We start from the raw sequence: 20180 nt of genomic DNA, 5'->3' as shown, positions 1-20180 counted from the left end.
ATGTTTTAGAATGTTGTATTTCCATCCAATCAGATAGTATTAGGTGTGTAGTGTAGTTGCTGCAAAGACGTGGCTGGCTCCACATGTAGAAGTGCTGGTGCTATAACCTTGATTGTTCAGTTTCTTCGTTTGAAACAAGCCTAAAAAGAGCAACATGTAAGAAATTTAAATATGGCTCATATCAACATTACATGTATGTTCTCAAGTCTAGGGAAGTAACGTATAGATACAGGTAGATACAGTACTTTGTTCTTTGTGAATCAGGCTCCATCCTCCAATTTTTTTCATATTATTCCGTATTGCTTATGCTTAATATAGCAAGTTTTTCAGGTTGGTGATCGATGTGTTTATTGGACTTGTCTATAATCACTGACTTGTTTACATACATCTGTCACTCTTCAGGCAGGCTGCTATGGATATCACGGCAAAGTATTGCCATAAAGAAATGGAGGCGTATGGGTCATGTGTAGCCTCCAACCCATCGACATGGCAGTTAAAGTGTCATGAACTGAAGATTAAGGTTGCACAGTGCACATCATCACAGTAAGGCAACATACTCACTCTCATTTGCCTCAACATTCTTACGCACCCACATTTTCAAAGCACATTTGTATCTAACCCCTACATTTGTTTTGATAGCCCAGTGATCCAGAAGATCAGACAGGATTGTTCCTCTGAGTTTGTAGAGTTTGAGCGCTGTCTGAGAGAAAACCAGGACAAACCTACCTCCTGCTCACAACATGTAGCTCGCTTTCTGGGCTGTGCAGAGACCGTAGACCTCAGTGGAGTAGGTAAGTCCTTGCTGGAATTGGCCATACCATACATAACTCAAGGTCACATATAAACAGTAGTGAATAGAAGTGATTTAAAATAAATAAATACATAAAGAGATAGGAATGTGCAGATTATTATGCCTCCTCACTTGTCTCTTAAATTCAATGCAACTTTATTTCTGACACACAGGTCCATATCAGTATACAATATGTAAAACATAACAACACAGACAAGACAAAAAAAGGTTAAAGAAGCAGGAGTGTTTTTTTATCACATTGAATGGTTTGTGCATGCTGGTTATTCAGACTTGCAGATGTTAATGGAGACATATGCTAATTTTCAGCTTCATATTTGTATTTTTGATTTCTACTAGAACATGTTTACATGCTGTAATGTTTAAAAAAAAAAAAAAAAAAAAACATGGCGCACCTTTGCAAAGGTAGTTCTCAAGGCTTTGGTAGAAATATTCAGATGTGAGGTGGTATATTTTAATTGACCTGCATCTGACATAGGAATTTAAACCAAATCTGAATGGCTTGTTGAATCTCATGTTTTCTGATCTTGGCAGCCCACAAAAAACTGACTGTGCTGTCACAGTTTGTGGGTTTGTAGGCACCCCAGATACCCAAATGTACATGTACATGCACAAGCACTGAAAAATGAGTTTTTTTCCCTTTAAGTCTTATAATGGGCATCTTTAGAATGTCTGATACAACAACACATAAAACAGACCCATGGATTATTATGTCTACAAAATGGGACCATCTTTGAGAGGTATGACTTTCATAGTTAACATACCAATAAACTCCTTTTCTCTCCCCATCTACAGACCCAGTACCTCAGCCATCATAGTATTCAGGCATCTTCCATCACCTTCCGATTACTCCTGTCTCCACAGCAGCACAGATGGGCTGGTCTCACAGGTGCCCCAGCCATTTTACTGTATGTACAGTCACAGTTGTTAGGATACCTATTTTTCTCTGCGTGACTTAATGGGACTATTTTTCTTTCTTCAACAAAGATAAAGGAGATGAATGCAACATTACTGTGAATAAGACCATGTGTAGAATATGTAATTACTGCGTCGTTCTTCTTCTCATACTCCTCATGTAAATGTTGTGTTTATTTGAAAATAACATTTATACTTGCCTTCTGTATGCAAGAAGTCTGTTTTTACAGATTTTTATTGAACCATCTCATTAAATTTGACATCAGACTTGTATTAATCATCTGGTGTGGTCATTCCTGTTGTTTTCTGTTGCTTATGTCTGGTCTGTCCCTCCCACCCTTGCCCTTTCCAGGTCTGAGTCAGAGTCAAATATTAAACTGGAATGAATCACTCCCGCACAAACTCTCCTGAATACTCAATGACTAAGAAATAGGGAGTCTGGGAAGAAAGGAGAAGGAGGAGGCTGTCCACTTCTAATCTGCGGGACTACTGAGAGAGACAGAGGGAGGATATTGAGTTATGAGCCCTGTGACCACTAAGCAGAACATACCTTTTCTGGTTCAATTATTAAAGCTTTGAAGAGGAAGGGAAAATGATTCATTTCTTTTCAAGTGTAAGCTCTTCGGTTTATACCAGACGAGAAAGTGATCAGTGCATCATCATTTATCATATTTAGGAAAATAAGGCACGTGCACTTCAAAGATGAAACCGCAGATTGTATTGAAGATACGGCAACATTACATTCAAAGCACATCACCTGGCAGTCACTGAACAAAAAAGTAAGATAGGAGCTTGCCTAATACCGCACAAATAAGTTACATTCACAAAAATATTACTGTAAAAATACCATGAGTCAGTGTTCAGAGTCAAACATAATGTCATGAAAGAATGTCACGAGCTGTAGCTGATCACCGGCACCTAAATGAAACAAGTATCACCCTAATCCTAATATATTCTGCACCACATTGTGAGTCTGATTCTGATGCTTTCTGCACTTACTATCAAACTTCAGTTTGGAGGCTATTCCTTTAGACCTACTTTGTGACACATAAATATCATGCTACAGTTTAAATATTTGCTGATAATCACAGAAGAAGGTACAAAATATCTACCTAACAACCTCTAATTTGAGATGTTTGAGAAAGAAATTATTACAGAAATTGACTACAACAATTAATTGTAACACAGTCATACTCACATTTACATTTCAGAGCACATCATCATGTGCCCAGTTTCCTAACCTTTGGGAGTTATAGATCTATTGGTTGTCATTTACTCTTGGTGATTACATTATAAAATAGAAGGGAAAGCTAAAGCAATAATCACTTATACAACCCTGTTTCCGCATAAGGCTCCTCAAATGACCCTGTAGTGTTGTCTAAATATTTAATAACAAAAGTGATTTTTTTTTTTTTGGTCCATATTATACCTGTCATGCATTATCAAAAACTAAGAATGTAGTTTGAAATTACCATTTGACACAGAGAGTTTCTTCCTCTTTCAATCTACGTCCTTGAAGTCACTGGGCAAGTTCAATTGTAATCCTATCCAGCACAATATCCTGAGTTATAGCTCAGGTTACATAAACATACACACTAACCTGAGAGCAAAATTGTACTTCAATCCATATACAGTATTGTATACGCTGCAGTCTTCCGCACACAATAACTAATCACTAGTCCTGTCAAAAAAAGTTATGCAATATACTAATTTAATTTAGACCCTCAGCTGCTCGTAAGGCCTGCCAAGACTCATAAATACATGTAACTTGATTGATGAATTTACTTTCAACAACCAATAATTGTCTGTAAATTATGATATACATATTAATATGTTTGATAAGTGTCTTTTGTTTGTCATTTTATTTGTTGGAAAGTGCCATGAAATGTCTTTCATTGAATATTACATAAATACAACAGGAGAAATTGAGGTCTTTTTTTTTTTTTTTTTTACATATCTTGGACATTTACAGTGTATTTACAGCATGTGATTCTTGTCAAGGAAAGATGGTTGGAACACAACGCTAATCTGCTGCAAAGTGATATTATGACTATGCCTGTGATGATTTTGGCCTGTGATAAAAGCTTAGAAGTGTGTTTGTGTGTAGGCTATTCCGTGGAGAGTGGTCCCACAGGCATGTTGATGGACAGATTCCATTAGCTGCAACTCTGAGGTGAAAGGTGGAACAGGAGTGGGAAGGGTGAGAGTTTATAAGGGTCAGGAGGTGAAGTAGGAGTTCTGCATGGAGTAGAGGCGGTCAATGGGATTTCCCACTCGCCCTGGCAAGAGACTGCTGTCCCCTGTTGCCAAGAGGCAGTCTCCAAGGTGACCAAGGCTTCCATCGCTGTCCAGGTCATGGAACACGGTCTCTGAGTCTGCGGTGAAAAGAAATGGAAGTGGAACAGTTTTTAATTACCACCAGAAAGCACAGATAAATATGAAAATAGGTACACATTTTTAGAGCAGCACTCGTTTTACACTAAACTCAACAGTTAATGGACCTAAAAAACAGACAATGAGTCAGTCTCTGTAGTTTAATCTCAGCCTTTTCCTTATATCAATTCCTCACAACCTTACAGCCTTTACAAGACTGACTTGCTTAATGGCCCCATTACCTTGGATTATGGTTTTGACTGGCATGTATGAAAGTTACATTATCTTTAAGGGAGATAATGACAACATTTTCATTTTGAGGGGACTGTTTCTTTTGAATTTGCAGCTTTGACCTCCTGTCTTACCATAGGAGTGGAGCTGATCGTTGCTCAGCTGAGGCGGTGTAAGCCCGTGTCGAAATGGCTCTCCACCGTAGATGTTGGGGTCCAGAGCGAGTAGCTGCTGACGTGGCAGAGAGGGATATACCAGCATCCCATCCATGCCATGGGTACTAGAGCCATCTGTGTAGAGGTGAGAATCCCTTTAGTCATATTATTTCATAGGTTATTCTTATGTTCTTCTTGATCCTGCTTTGGTACTTTACTGTATTAGCTCTTACCCTCACTGTCGTCATTGCTCTGGCGGCCCCCTCTACTCGCTCCTCTCCTGGTTCCTCCCAGCTGCTCTTGTTCCTGCTGCTGCTGTTGCTGTTGCTGCTGTCTTCGAGCTATCTTTTTCATCTGTGTAACAAAAAAATCCACTGTCTGTATGAATTTTCTCATCGTGTTTATCTGTGAGGCAGAACATGTCCTCAGGAAATGTATAAAGTCCTACCTTGGCTCTCTGGTTTTGAAACCACACCTGCACAACACGGACTGTCAGCCCTGTCTCAGCAGCCAGTGTCTCTCTCACCTACAGATTAAAGGTGTTCATTGTTCTTAAAATACAACTTTAAAGAGTCAAACACTATTTGAGGTGAATTGCTTATTTTCTGGTGAACATTTCCAATGATAAAACAAGCTGGTCCGCCCACCTTGCGGCAAGGCTTAGCAGACACTTCAAAGGAGGCCTTGAAAGCACGCCGCTGCTGTGTGGTCAAGATGGTGCGTGGTCGTTTTGAACGCTTGTGCTCCTTGCCTTCATCACCACCTTTCCCTCCGCCAGAGCCTCCTCCACCGTCCTCATCCTCACTTTTCACTGAGCAAGGTAAGTAAACAACAAAACAGTCAAAACAACCCGTAGGAGAAGGCACATTTTCATGCTTCATTAAATTAAAAATAAGTATTTAACACTGAAGTGACTGTAAGCAAAAGCCCGAGCGTTTCTTAAACTGGTCACTAGTTCTGTAGGTAGTGAACCTCTGGAGAAGAAAACTGTTTCTAGAATGTTCAATGCCAAATTGTTGCAGCGTACTGGCAGTTCAGCTCCATATACTGTAAAACATTCCCAGAATGCACTGTACAAACCAGTGAGCACCTTTGCCGACTATCCTTACCGATCACAAATCAAGACACTTCTGCTACACTTTCCAAACAGAAGTAACATCATCTCAAAATGAAGGATGAAATATTCAACTTTATTAAAAATAGATATATTATTACTGCTTCATATCCAAAACAGTTGTTTATAATTTATTTTTCAAGACCTTTTGCCATTGAGGTTTGCTGCTGTTCTAAGCAGTTGAGCAGTATGTCATTGACTCAGTATCCCAGTGGTCATAAAGTCAATAACCTACTCAGTGCCTAAGATCCAGTTCATTATATACATACTTATTACCTAGTGAACGAGGGATCAGCTTGAGACCTATAAACCCCCATTTTCACTTCACAAGCTGCTCACTGGTTTGCAGTGCAGCAATGTGATTGAAACTGGCTGTGCTGAAAGATATGTTGAATGCGTGCATGTAAAAGAAAGACAATTTGTGAAGATGTATTCAGAAAAGCCATGGAACATATTGATTTAAATGTGGTCCAGGCAAAGAGGCCTTGTTACAAACCTACTTTACCTGATTCAGTTGGTGTGGGACTAATAGCAGCCAGCATTTCCCTCTCCTTCTCATAGTCCATGCGACAGAGCAGCTGGCCTTCTTTCAGCACAAACTCATCACCTCTTTGCAGCCGGCGTTCACACTCGCAGCAGGTGAAGCAGCCCAGGTGGTACACCTGGCCTAGCACACGCATTATCAGCTCTGAACGTCCAATCACCTGCAGGCATGCACTGCACTTCCTTACAAACAGCCTGGAGGTGCACAGAAAGACACACGTATGGGCTTATATGTGAAGGATACCTACATAAACTGTGAAACATAGCATCACGGGAGTCAATGAGTGCAGAAAAGGTGAGGTAATTAAAGATGGAGGCACAGGCAACAAGCTCTTACACATCTGGAGATTAGCATAGTCTCTTAATTAAAGATCATATAAACATTACCCAATTCACAGAGCAACAAGGTGAACATCTGCTGAGAGGAATTACATTGTATTTTCTTTTCTCCCTCATTACAGTAGGTGGCAGTAGCTAGCTTTTGATAAGAGAGCTGCCTGTAGAGAGTCTTTCCCTTCTTAATCCTTAAATGTGGAGATCAGTTTAATGGGGGTAAACTCCAGTCTATCTTTATCCCACCCACACATGTTGGAGTGCTTGTTTAACTCTATGAATAAAGCTATATACAGAGTCTTTCTCAGGTCCATGGCTTTTTCCCATGACCACTTTCCTTCTTTTCTCCTCCTGTCTCCTCCTGTGAGATGTTATAACCCTTCAATTTCTCTCCTGCCTCACCATCTCATCACATCCCTATTTTCATTCACAGGGCCTAAGTCTCTGCCATTAAATTCCTCTCAAATCCCTGCTCTCACACTTGGTTTCCTCCCCCTCCCTCCCCAGTATTTTCTGCCAGCATTCCCAGTTCTCCCTCACGCCCTCCCAGCCCGCCTCCCCAGTTCACTGAAACTAATAAAGACAGGATTAATTAGATTGTTGTTTAAACAGTGCGATGGCCAGACAGACGCTGTAAACTCATAACCAGGGATTGGGGATAGCATGGGGTTAATCTCTCTCCTCTCACTTATGCACACTAAAACACATAGCCACTCACATGCATGCGCACACACAGGCATGCATGCACACAGACATTTGCACACACCCACCCACTGAGTATCAGTATACTTAGTCTGACATTGACTAGTTACCTATGTGTTCACCGTACCATGACCCATGATCATGCTGGTGGTGCAATAGTACAGATATGCTTGCTAACCAGAATATCTTTTTCACGGAAAGAGTTACCAAGTAGTCAGAGCGTAGATGTAAGAAAGAGAAAGGTCAGCGGGTGCAGAAATAGCACCAAGAACAAAGTACAAACCTGGACAAGAGGGAAGGGAGGATGAGAGGGGAGTGAATAGGGGGAGGAAGGGACGAAGGCAGAAGTGTTGACGCTCCCTGACTGAGTGATAGGAAGGTGTTGCAGCCTAAATCTGGAGTGTAAAGAAGGAGCCAGGTCTGCACATTAGAGCTCCTAATCTGTGATTCTGTCCCAAACGCAGCTGCTATGGCTAATCTTTCTCAATCCATCTGCCAAACACTCCCCAAATTCCCCAAATGACAGTGTCGCTAACTTAACACATTTGTCCCTATAAACTCTATTGTGGCAGGACCATGTGTTTAACTAAAGGTTCCTCTACCTATTTTCTTAACAGTGCATTGCATCTTAAAAAGGGATGTACTGCAAACACCTTGTTTATCACAATATCTGGCATCTAACACATTTTCTACAAAGGAGAGCAATCACCACACTGCTCTTTGTAGCTCACTCTCCATCCAAACACACACTTCGACACTTTAAATGCTTCCTTTCACTGCGAACTAAATACAACTGAACAGAATTGTCACAGGATTGCTTGACATAAGACTGATGATGTTGGTGGTTAAGTCCCACACTCCCTAATCGGGGTGTACACAGCACGGCAGGAATTTACTCAACATGGCAAATGAAGGCAACTTGGGGCAACTGCCACAGAGGGGGGTCTGTAAGTAGATCAGTCTTATCCCTCTAATAGAAGTATCCTTCACACTAGCCCTGACCATAAATCAATATGGACATGATGGTTAAAGGACATCCACATGAATTAGGTAAATTAAGGTTCCAGACCAAATCAGTTTTTCATGTTTTTGGTGGAATTACATGTATGTGTATCCAAATTAATTATAAATACATTTCTTTTTCTTTTTTAATTGGTCACTTGTCATACAAACAGGCATGCGTTTTTGATTATATGTTGTTTTTTACAGCAGAATATGTATGGTAAAATACCACAAAAAAAAGTTTAAGACAATCCAGGTTTTTATAATGCAATATGGATCCACAGTAAAAACATGATTTTCAAAGTTTCAATATCCCTAATATAGCAGGCATATCTTTGCTCCCATCAGGAAACAGTGGAAAAAAGAATATTTGCATGACACTGACTATATTACAGAGAAAGTTTTTCTTGCATTTCAATATCCGCTAAGTGGAAATGAAATGAAAATTAGGATTTAAACAGCTGAGGTAAAGAGTTAAGACCAGCTGTGAACAAATCTATCAGGAAAGATATTTAGAAGAGGACTTTGCTTTGGATTTAGAGGGCTTTCCTTTAATGAAGTGACGTGTGTAATATTAATGATATACAGAATTACAAAGAAGAGAAGTGTAAATGCAGACAGAAGACTGTCTGTGTATGAGCTTGCAATGTAAAAACCTTAACTTGGCTGCAGGCACCTTCATGTTTAGTGTCATGGATTTCTGAGGGGTTAGGGGGCACAACTAATTACAAGCTCACTGATTATGAGATCAAATGCAGAGAGACAGAAAAAGGTGATGTGTTGTGAGTATTTTGTGGTTATAATCTGCCCTTTCCTTCTTGCAAACAGAATAACAGAATCTTCATCCTCTCCCTAAGCTGTGTCATGTGGCATTGTTTTGCCTGTGAGCTTTGACAAGCACAACATTGCATGGACCGCAACACAATCAGTTCCATAAATATGTATGTGTCTTTGAGCAATTACAGTTATTGTGCTTGCTTTCATAATTGATGAATATTTATACAGGTATGGGTTTGACTAACCCTAGGTTTGGAGTGCCTGGTATTGAACAAGGTTTGTATGTAAGCAAGCCAAGAAAAACCGAACTTGGACAGATTAAGGCTTCAGTCTGAAGTAGTGCCTCACCAAAGATCTACCACTGTCACTTATTTTGATTCCTAACGTGTAGTTTAAGATGCATTTCTGTCTCTAATCAAGGTACTCATGTAACAGCTTACTTGTGATTCCCACACCTTGTGTTCAGAATGACCATGTGGGTCACACAAATGGGTGTTTACACATTCCCTGAAAATGAAGGTACATCCAAGGATTCATGTGGTAGATGCGAAAAGAACAAATAACATGCAACAATCTTACTTTTCAGTTGTATTCTGTTTAGTATCCATTTCTTAGATGTGTGTGTAAGGGTGTGTGGATGTGTGTGTGCACTTTCGGCGGATATTGCTTTGTGAAGCAAAATGGCTCAGAGCCAGGGTTCAGTAATCACATCATCTCCTTTTATTAAATCTCCCTGCACTGCTTCTGTGTTATTAAAATCTCCCAGCATTCCCCACGATACTCGCTACCTCTGCCACCACTCACTCACACAAATACACACATGTATACAAATATATAATATATATCTCTATATATATATATATATAGATATATATATATATAGTCACACGCCCGCGCACGCACGCGTGCACACACACACACACACACACACACACACACACACACACACACACACACACACACACACACACACACACACAAACGTGGGTATACATAGCCACATGCACACATAAACACAAATATGCACAGTTAGTGTAAACACAGATAAGGTGCCTGGGTACAAACATCAATAAAACACTGACAGATGCTGTCATTTGTGCACCGTACCCATCCATGCATCAATAAAGTAACATCATAAGCAGTCCTCTTGCTCATTGAACACTCTTCAAAATGTGTAAAAGCTATATGGGCTAATAGTTGTTATTTAATGGCCTGCAGTGTATTGAATACATCTTTAGAGGCATTTCTGCACAAACCCTCAGCCAATCCCACAGTTATACAGTTACATGTCATACCTCTCACTGTAAATCGTTCACATAGGTAATAAGACCAGCTCTACATGAGAGCAGCACTGATGCCTGTAATATTCCTAAGACCTTCCTAAGTAACAACAAAAAACCTGCATGACATGCATGGTCTGCATGGTATGTGTCTCTGGGTGTCTGCGATCTACACCTGATGCTACCAAGAATGAATGCTATGTGTGATATAGACGTGTGTGTGTGTGTGTGTGTGTGTGTGTGTGTGTGTGTGTGTGTGTGTGTGTGTGTGTGTGTGTGTGTGTGTGTGTGTGTGTGTGTGTGTGTGTGTGTGTGTGTGTGTGTGTGTGTGTGTGTGTGTGTGTGTGTGTGTGTGTGTGTGTGTGTGTGTGTGTGTGTGTGTGTGCGTGAGTGGGCGTGTGTGTGTGTGTGTGTGTGTGTGTTAGTTTAGATAAAACAGTTAATCCCCGGGCCACCAGAACGCAATATCCTGTCTGCCCGTTTCTCATTTCCTGTCTGACTCTGGCGGAGTGGGAAGCAGCGGGGAGGGGGTGGCGGGGGACAGCGGGACCCGTTGCCCCAGAAACAGGAGATACAGCCGGTTGATTTAAGAAAAGTCTACGCCGATCTCCCTATCTCTCCCTCTCTGTTGCGGCCCCCTATTCTCTCTCTCTTTTTTTCCTCTCCCTCTCTGCTTTTATTATCTCAGATTTAATAAAGCCAAGGCGAGCAGCTTGTTCTGCCATGAAACATTTATTAGCTGTCTGTTATAAAATTGTTGTGGGGGAGGAAAGATGATGGGGTCTCATCTCACGTTATGCAAAAACTGTGGCAATTTCACCCCCTCCTCACACACATGCATGCACCAAGACAAAAATCTGAGGCTGCATCCCTTCCTAACAATCTCTGACACCTCGTATTTACCTTCTTTATCCCATTTCGAACCCTTTCTCCATCATCAAGATTTCTCCCTGATGTTCTTTCATTTATACTTATTCATTCATCTTACTGTTCTTCAACAGCCCAACATCAAAACTCCCCTATCCCCACTTTCCTTTCCTCAGGCACACTTCCAACCATCAACTGTTGAGCTGCAGGTTTAGCCTGTGTAAGGCTCCTGGTTAGGGAGAAATGTTTGAACGTTTCAGAACCACATATGCATGTATTATGTGTAGCCTCTCACTGGGATTTATATATATACGGTACAGTACTGTCAGTCAGTGCAGCCATGATTCACCTAAACCAACTCTAAACCACAAACTTTCCTTCCAGTTGCAGTCAAAACTAACATTTTGTCACTTGCATTTCTAGCAATGCATGTAGTTATGGTTTCATTTGCCCAGGTTTTGAAAATTAGATTTCTGCTACCCCCCTAAACATGGTTTTCTGAAAAGACACTTTACTTTTTTTATGTTATGCAATTTTTAAATTAGTAAGTAACTTGTTATTGCTGTGCACACCACAAAGAAACTCCATTCACCTCCTCTCTAATTTTAGAGGCAAAAATCTGCATGGTTTGTTAGTACAATAAGGAAGAAATGTGTTTTCTTTTTTCTTTTGTTAAACAGACATCTTGAAATGGTGGTGTTTCCATATTCAGACTTAATATATTGAAAGTAAATCATTAATATGGCATTGACTCATTAACCATAGTTGAGGTACTAGCTGATGGGGATAAGGGCTTGTTGTCCTTCTGATGTGTCATCGCACAATTCTCTCTAATAGTATTTCCCTGCAGCCTAGTGTCAGGCCTGTCATCACAGGACAGCTACAGAATGCTGGGTAATTAGCACTGTACCCAATCAGCCTCCCCACTACCTCCTCCCATTCCCATCCTGAGACACAAAGAGGCGCTAAGGGAAGGGAGACGATTAAGAGAAAACAAGGGATAAACGGGGAGATAAACTGTTTGGTGTCATCGCTGCCATCAATCTCAACGAGAAGGAAATGAGGTTTGGAATAGAGAAATAATATTACAAAGCAGACAGTGATGAACGAGGTAACGGATAGAGAGACAGGGAGAGAAACAGTGGCTGGTGTGGGGGTATGGAGGGGAGAACAGGGGTAGAAGATACTGTTTCTATCCTCAGTCTCTGTGTTTTAGAGCAGCAAGACTCAGAAGTTTAAATGCACCGTAACTTGAGAGGATACTCTGTCAGGCCGTCAGTGTTAGCCTCTCATATAGATACCTGGTCAGCAGAGGGAGATTCCATAACTGTGGCGGCGGGGTCTCCCTCTCTCTGTCTGCAAAAACAGGGTTTGTGGACCTAGATGTAGTCTCAGTGCCCTCCACCCCACAGAGTGGGGTATTAAACCCAAGATTTAGTGACTATCCACCCTGGTGACCTGTTTTTCACAGGGCTGAAGCTGCCTTTATGGGGCTTACAAGGGAGCTTGCAGGCTCCGCGCAGCCAGACTACCCTCTGTTCTGTCTGGGCTCAGCACTATTGACCAGGGAACACTGGCCTTATACTGCTCAGTTTGGCAAGGAACCATAATGTCGAGCCAGTGCGTAAAGGCAATGACTGTGAAAAAAGTGTGTAGGATTATGAGGAGGGTAGACAATATTCATGCATGTCCGTCTGCTAATCAGGTGGTTTCATTGTCTTATTTTTAGATCAGAATGAGATATAAATCATTCTGTAATTTTTGTTCAAAATAAACATGTTTTTGAGACATTGTACCCATTACTACTCAGACTTCCTGTTTCCGATGTGGTAAATGTTTTCCCTCCAAATTTGTATTATTCTTCCGGCAAAAATGATGCATTAAACCAGTGCATTAAAAACATCCCTATGGGAATTTAGAATGTGGAGGGAAGCCTTGCCACTAAATTATTCTAAAGCCTCATGCGGAACATGTAGTCCATAGCAGGATGGGGTTCCAGAGAATTTCTTGAGGTTTCAAAACAAAAATGAATCCACAAGAAAAATCCACAAGATGCACTTGAGTTTATTGTGTCTAAATCCCCTCATTTCCATAACTAATTGAGAACAGGGAATCTCGGAACTGAAGGCATGCCTCCTGTTTTTTGTTTTGTTTTTGTTTTTTGCATAGATAATGAGTGGCAGTATGGTAAACACTCATTTATTACAAGACATTTCAGGGACTAAACTTGAATGTGACTCACAACTGAACCTATATTTTATATGGTTATATAAAGTATAGTGCTTGAATTTTTGGATTAGGATTATGTGTTTCACCCTAAAAAGTCTACTGATGTTGAAACCTTACATTGAGAATCACAGTGATCAATTTCTAATCATTTTGAAGCAAAACATCCTTGGAAAACATTTAACATGCAAATGTTGAATAAACTTTTGCCTCGAAGGCAGTTTAGCCCAGATGAATCAGGGTGGGGGATGGGTCACATTTCAAAATTTGATTTGTCTTCTCATTTGAATTGATAGACATCTACATGCATTTTTTTTTTCTCACTTCAGCAGAATAGATTAATTATAAAATTTTCAGACACATCTCCCCCAAAACACATTTTGTATTTATTTCTATTTCACCATTTGCTTTTAGGAATACTAACTACAGAAAACAAGCACATGCAAACAAATGCACAGGTAACTGTACTGTACAGTAGGCATGCATGATTCGGGGAAAAATATGAATCACGATTTTTTAGCTTAGAATTGATATCACGATTCTCTGCCACGATTTGTTTCTCACGAAGTGTAATGTTTATTGCACACATGAACCATGACAAAACAAAACAAATTGGCAGTACCAAACATAGATTGTTTTTGGCACCTATAGCACATTGCGCATCCCCACAAGACTGTAAACATGGAGGCTTCAGTGAATAAAGAAAATAAAGTACATACTGGCCATTTAAGTTCCGTAAGCTACCAAAAATAGTGACATATAACACACTGAAATAAATATGGCCCTGATACAGGCTCTATCTGAACTCCTTGAACATGTCTTAACATAATTAAAACATATTAATGGCCATGTCAAATGCTTCTTTTTTTTTTATAAATTTAAAAAAAAAAACAGTGTGGCTTTTAGTTTATGCTGATGGACAGTCAGGGAGGAGAGTTCTGCCTGTGTGCTGGGTGATGTAATCAAAGCAAAGGATAAACTAAAAAATATTTGGGCAAGCCTGAGATACTGCAAGAGGGCGAGATGGAAAATAGCCCAGTATGAGCAAGATGTGGTTTTATCATGCATGTATTTCATCCACACATTCTTTACAAGTATACTTGACAATCAATGTGTATAGATGTCAGGAAGTTGACATGCCTCTGTTTCTATAAAACCAGAACTAAAATGGAACCAAGCTAAAAGTAGAGGGTTAAAAGAAAAATAAGCATCCCCTAATAACTGTATGGATTCCCCTAAAATGTTGAATGCACGTTCCAAATTCTTGGACATTTATTATCTGATACAATGCACACATCTGCTCTAGATGGGGGGGCGGGAGGGTAGTGGTAGTAAGGCGCTGATGGACAGATTGCAGGGAAAACAAGGAGACATTGTTGCTGATCCACTGAAGGTCACAGGCAGTACTGTGTGCCAAGTCTGGCACCGAGTCACACAACAAGGCAACTATCCATACGCAATGTATAGGGGACTAAATCAACACCATAGTGAATGAGCCGCTGACTATTAATTTGGATCTACAATTACAGTCATTACACGAGGGAAGCAAATACGCGTTTTCATTCCATCACTGAAGACGAACCCAGTGCTTCATTTATGATAAGCCACTGCCTCCATGTTTCCCTCATTTTTCCAGATAAATGTCACACAACTGGACTTTCATCAGCCAGTTTCTCTCTCTCTCTCTCTCTCTTCTGTCTCTCTCCTCCAGATGTCAGGTACAGTGGGAGAGTCTGTGCTGCTGGATGTCGTCTGACACGTTTCAAAACAATGATAACAAGCTTCAGGCTCGTCCTTCAGCTGTCTAACCCTGGAGCTCCCACCGCAGGCACACCCACTGACCACGGCACACACCAAACAACCGAAACAAAAAGCACACACAAACCCATACAAATGGTATGGCCTCAAAAGTTGAATTATCAAACAAAAAACACCACACTTTACATTTGACAATGCAAATATGAACTGTGTGTTATTGCTTTATATTGCAGTATTTCCAGAGTGTATATTACATTGGAACGTTGTATAGCAGTATTAAGCGCTGTTCATTCAAAGTAGATTGTGGACATAAACACCATGGGAATGGCCCTATACATTCAGATGCATAAGTATAACTTTATGACACAAACAGACAAAGAGAACTGCAACAGTCAACTACAAATAATTTTCATTTAAGAATTACTACAATTCTTAGCAGAGGGAAAGGGGGGTCACATGTTTCTCCATAGAATACCTCTGTATTAAGTGCCAGGAATCTACAGTTAATCATTTGAAACCACAATACCTCAATCCATCTTAAATGGCCTCACAGATGGATCAAACATTTGTTACACTGTAGCTATATCTGTATCACACTTTCACAAAATGTCATATTTAATTTGGATATTTTGTGTTGGTACAATTGAAATGAAATAGAAAAATCAAAAATGTTCCATTAATTGTAGACACACTATTCATACTTCAGCCTAACATATTCAATGTCTTTTGGGATATTGACTACAATTTAAAATGAAGCTGTGTAGGTTTGAGCAAAGCTTTTGTACACATCACACTGGTTGGAAATGACAGACCTGTGGGGTTGAACACGAATTTGCAATACAAAGTACGTTTTGTTAGATATAGCTTTGTAGGGGGAGAGGATTGTTGAAATTTTCATAAAATCAATAGAACACTTTATACTACTTTATAATTCCTAGCTAGACATCTGTCTTAAACATCCATTATTGGTTTTAGTGAAATGTATGGGTTTTTTAATCAGACTTGTGCGATATTACGACTGACTTATAAGAGTAATTTGTAACACTGAAAACACTTAAACTTTCTTGACACATACATTCATTTGCTCAGTAACTATCAAAATGATGCTTACTTGTTTGGTTAAAGCCAGATGTTTCAGCCTGAAGAATGTACTGTACACTGTATAAATGAGGTGTGGCCACAAGTGTTTTTTTTCTCTAGATGTTTCCCCCCCTCCAGAGTTATGCTTTTGATCAGGTCGGCCTAACTTTTTTTTTGACATGGTTATTCATTAGTTAATCTCATATTAGTCTAAATAAGAGACTTGCTGTCAGCATGCTGAAACTGAAAGGCACATTGTCAAGCCCCCAATTCTGACTTACTTCTCATCACCTTCTGTTCAGTATTTCCACCTGCTTTTTTGTTTTGTACAAAGTTTAACATCTAACAAATTCAGTTTTAACTAATGTTCAGTTTCTTTGTGACCTTGTAAATAATAATCATATCTCAAATTTCTGTCACTACCTGGCCAGCTTTCCAGAGAGATAGTTTCTTATTTCTTTGCAGATTAGGAGTTCACTTCAACGTGTGTGTGTGTGTGTGTGTGTGTGTGTGTGTGTGTGTGTGTACTCTTACTTTTCATAGTCGTGCTTGCAGTACAGCAGGCGATCCCTACAGTAACAGGTCCCGGTGAGCGAGCTCAAACACACGGCGCACTTGACGCAGGTCTCGTGCCAGGAGCGCTCGTTCACGCGCAACAGGAAGCGGTCGGCGATGGGAGACTCGCAGCCCGCACACACCTCTCCCCCTCCCCTGTACTCCGGACCTGGAGGGTGCATATCAGTGCGTAGATAGGGAGACAGAGAGGCAGGGCCGAATATTTAAAATACTGGGATACATGAGTCCAAGTTTTTCCAACGCAGCCCCGCACCATAAGTAAATGTTGACTCCCTCCAAATTTCCCCCGTGACCATCTGTAAAACACTGTTACACGGATATTTTTTTTAATAATAGGCCTATGACAGAGTGTAATCCACCCTGTGCGAGTGTACTCAATAGGCAAAAGTTTATTAAAACACTACTTATTGATAATATTTTTTTAGACAGTAGATTAAAAAGTCCCCAGGACATTAATTTAATTTATCCGTAAGGCCTAGGCCTAATTTTTATGTAAGCCTATATAGGTTTATTGTATCCTATAAAAATTATATTCTTTTTTTTATTCCTATTTGACTTGAAAAATATTGTATGTGATACATTGTTTGTGTCTGGCATTTTTTCTCCTATGGTTTCCCTCTAATATTCCTTATTATATTTTGCGCACGCACGCACACACACACACAAACAAACATTTACGTGTTTAATTACGAGTTTATTTAGTTTGGGCCTTATGCAGCAAATTGCCAGTTAACTCACCAAAAGGCGTTGAGGATGGAGGCTGCTGCTGACAGGGCTGCGGGCTTCCCTCTGTTTTCATCCCTTCTCTCCTTCCCTCAGTGTGATCGCTACAGAAAGACACATAATTCACAATTTCTATCTTAGATATCAGATCCACTGCAATAAATGCATTTGAAAATAAGGGCAACATGAGACAAAATGTACGCCAATGCACGCAGATTATCAAAATCAGTCACTTCGAAAAAGTATTTTTAAGGCGACATTTTAAGTTACCAAAATATAGATCCAAATTACACTGAATTCACACACACACACACACACACACACACACACACACACACACACACACACACACACACACACACACACACACACACACACACACACACACACACACACACACACACACACACACACACACACACACACACACACACAGCTTGGATTTAATTCAAGTTATTAAAGACAGAAATAAAAATTACAAAAGATGGAAAACATACATTTTTGATGATTTAATAAAACAAAACAAAATCAAAAAAATGATATCAAGCATCAAAGTTTAGCCCATACAAGCTTCATTTTTGGTTAATATTAGGATACAGTTAAGGGGCCTACATCTAGTCATCTGATATTTTAAAAGAGAATGTCAACCTTTAAATATCCCTTAACATAATAAGCAAACATTACATATATATATATATATATATATATATATATATATATATATATATATATATATATATATATATATATATAAGTAGGATAATACCAATATATATAAGTAGGATCATACCAAAGAATACCAAAAAGTAGACCACGTTTTTACATAAAGGCCTATTTTACATTTCATTTTAAATAACCACAGGGTCATTTTAAACATTTTTGTTAAGGTTATTTTGAAAATGTCTTTTCTGGAAATTACAGCCAACAATTTAATCAGCCAATATTAGTTTTAGGTTATTATTCTAATTTGCAGCCTACATCTGTTTATTCATATTATTCATATATGTGACAAAATGGAGTAATGCAGAAGAATCATTTAAAGAAGCTGGCGGCATTCGGTGTCCTACAAAGTTCTCTTTAAAAGTCGAAAAATCCGGAAAGGAAACTAATTTCTTTAGTACTTTAATTGTTTTCGCTGTGGCCTCGTCAGACTCTGTGGTATTATTTTATTAGGCTCGATAAAGAAATAGTTCTATTATAGCATATTTTACAATTGGATATTAAATAATGTTAAGATTTTTGTTGGTGTGATATTTGTAATGAATCCTCATGTTTATAATATGAAAACCTTTGGGAGGCAATTAGCCTGTAGCCTAACATCCGCAAATACAGAATAGGCTATTGAATATCGGCTAATTGCCGCATTGCCACCGAAAATAAAGTAATTCAATTAAACAAATGAATTATGTAAATACAGCTGATTGGATGTTATGCCTGATGGCGTGTTGAATACATTACTGATATATTTGTGTAATTCATCGATAATGATACATGTTGAGACTAACAGCCTGACACTCTGGTAGGCTTATGATTGCCGGAATAAAATTGTTGAAAAAAATGTCATTAACTTCGCTGCAGGTCACCTGGAGCTATAATTAAAGGAAATATAATTGCCGTATGTCGTATGAGGATCAATACATTGTTCTATGAAGTTGGAGCGCACTGTAAAGATTGACGATCAAAGAAAAAGTAAGACGCTCGGTTTGAAGGTAATGACCAACCTTGATGTGCTCAGTATTTAATATAACAAGCAGAGCAAATCTGTTTGATAATATAGTTCAGTTTAAAATGCCAGGGAAATGACCAGCATTACCTGCGTGTTATGGAAAATAAAAGGCTGAGTTGTTGCGGTCTAACATTTGGATGTGATTTCTCATAAAACAGCTGTAAACTAATGTGATAATGAAATATTACCCACGATAAGCATCAGACAATCTCCAAAGCAAGTACTGAACCACTAACTGAAACCCAACCTGTAATAACATCGGTTCTCTTCTATTTGTTTGGAATAACAAACCAAATCAAATATCATCATTTTTCAGATAGCACGGTCACTGTGGCTTCATATATTTTTTTTTTGGTTTATACCTGAGTATTTAAAAAAAAACACACACACACACACACACACACAAAATAGTGCAAGCGCTGCTGCAGGAATAATAGACATTCTGTCAACACAATTACTTGGAAATCACCAGTCTTTCTTCACTGACAACCTGTTCTTGAGTTACGGAGTCTTACCTTGAGGTGAAACACACTCCTCCTGAAATCTCGGTTGGCAACATTAAAACCTGGAGAAAACTTTCGGTCAGTAAATGAACAGACGCGTTCACAGCTTTTTCACCTGTATCTCACAGTCCGGCGCGCATGTTGCCTAAGGTAAAAATCCAAATACCATGATGACCAAAACTATTGTCTATTGTCTCTCCCGTTTTCTCCGCCAGCCGCGAGTGCGCTCTGACTTGTTTTGTGCGTAAAAAGGCGAGGGAGGAGATGGACAGACAGAGAGGGAGGAAGGGAGGGAGGGAGAAGGTGCGGAAGATGATGAGGGGAAGATGAGCGATGATGCAGCCTATTGATAACTCAGATGAGGATGATGTTTTGCATTTGTGTTCAAGACGGAGACTTTAAAGGGCGCAGTTGATACGTGAAAAGACTTGCGGTGAGACATGAATCTCCCTCCACATGGGGAACAGGAATCTATTATGACGCAACTT

General features: G+C 39.6%; 2 protein-coding genes across 4 annotated transcripts; one reads left to right on the top strand and one right to left on the bottom strand.

The window, feature by feature from the left end:
• The first annotated feature begins 48 nt into the window (after nt 1-48).
• Nucleotides 49-2284, top strand: chchd5 (coiled-coil-helix-coiled-coil-helix domain containing 5). 3 transcript variants are annotated; one of them, XR_003694361.1, is made up of 5 exons: nt 150-232; nt 403-543; nt 640-791; nt 1604-1697; nt 2076-2284. XR_003694361.1 is itself a non-coding variant. In XM_028598615.1 (4 exons), coding segments are annotated over exons 1-4 (318 nt in total). In that variant the 5' UTR covers nt 49-154; the 3' UTR covers nt 1627-1996. The 3 variants fall into 3 exon arrangements, 2 of the variants coding, with proteins under 2 accessions (XP_028454416.1, XP_028454415.1); XM_028598615.1 differs by lacking the exon at nt 2076-2284 and having other exon boundaries at nt 49-156; nt 1604-1996; XM_028598614.1 differs by lacking the exon at nt 2076-2284 and having other exon boundaries at nt 1604-1996.
• A 134-nt stretch (nt 2285-2418) lies between these two features.
• Nucleotides 2419-20110, bottom strand: lmx1al (LIM homeobox transcription factor 1, alpha-like). Its single transcript, XM_028598577.1, has 9 exons — nt 19705-20110; nt 17479-17567; nt 16699-16888; nt 6102-6334; nt 5130-5293; nt 4931-5008; nt 4716-4836; nt 4462-4617; nt 2419-4098 (listed from the first exon to the last, which is right to left on the bottom strand). The coding sequence occupies exons 1-9, from the start codon at nt 19746-19748 to the stop codon at nt 3941-3943; spliced, it is 1233 nt and encodes a 410-aa protein (XP_028454378.1). The 5' UTR covers nt 19749-20110; the 3' UTR covers nt 2419-3940.
• Nucleotides 20111-20180: the final 70 nt, after the last annotated feature.

This window comes from Perca flavescens, chromosome 15 (assembly GCF_004354835.1).
Source record: "Perca flavescens isolate YP-PL-M2 chromosome 15, PFLA_1.0, whole genome shotgun sequence".
Taxonomy (NCBI): domain Eukaryota; kingdom Metazoa; phylum Chordata; class Actinopteri; order Perciformes; family Percidae; genus Perca; species Perca flavescens.
Note: the sequence above shows the minus strand (reverse complement) of the source record. Positions and strands in the feature narration are given on the sequence as shown.

Bases quoted from the DNA above. Each gene is read 5' to 3' on its own strand.
- lmx1al (XM_028598577.1), bottom strand. From the start codon at position 19,748: ATGTTGCCAACCGAGATTTCAGGAGGAGTGTGTTTCACCTCAAG. The intron at 4,837-4,930 runs GTAGGACTTTAT...TTTGTTACACAG, and splicing joins TTCAAAACCAGAGAGCCAAG to ATGAAAAAGATAGCTCGAAG. The intron at 4,099-4,461 runs GTAAGACAGGAG...TTTTCACCGCAG, and splicing joins CGATCAGCTCCACTCCTATG to ACTCAGAGACCGTGTTCCAT.
- chchd5 (XM_028598614.1), top strand. From the start codon at position 192: ATGTATGTTCTCAAGTCTAGGGAAGTAACGTATAGATACAG. The intron at 233-402 runs GTAGATACAGTA...GTCACTCTTCAG, and splicing joins GAAGTAACGTATAGATACAG to GCAGGCTGCTATGGATATCA. The intron at 792-1,603 runs GTAAGTCCTTGC...CCCCATCTACAG, and splicing joins CGTAGACCTCAGTGGAGTAG to ACCCAGTACCTCAGCCATCA.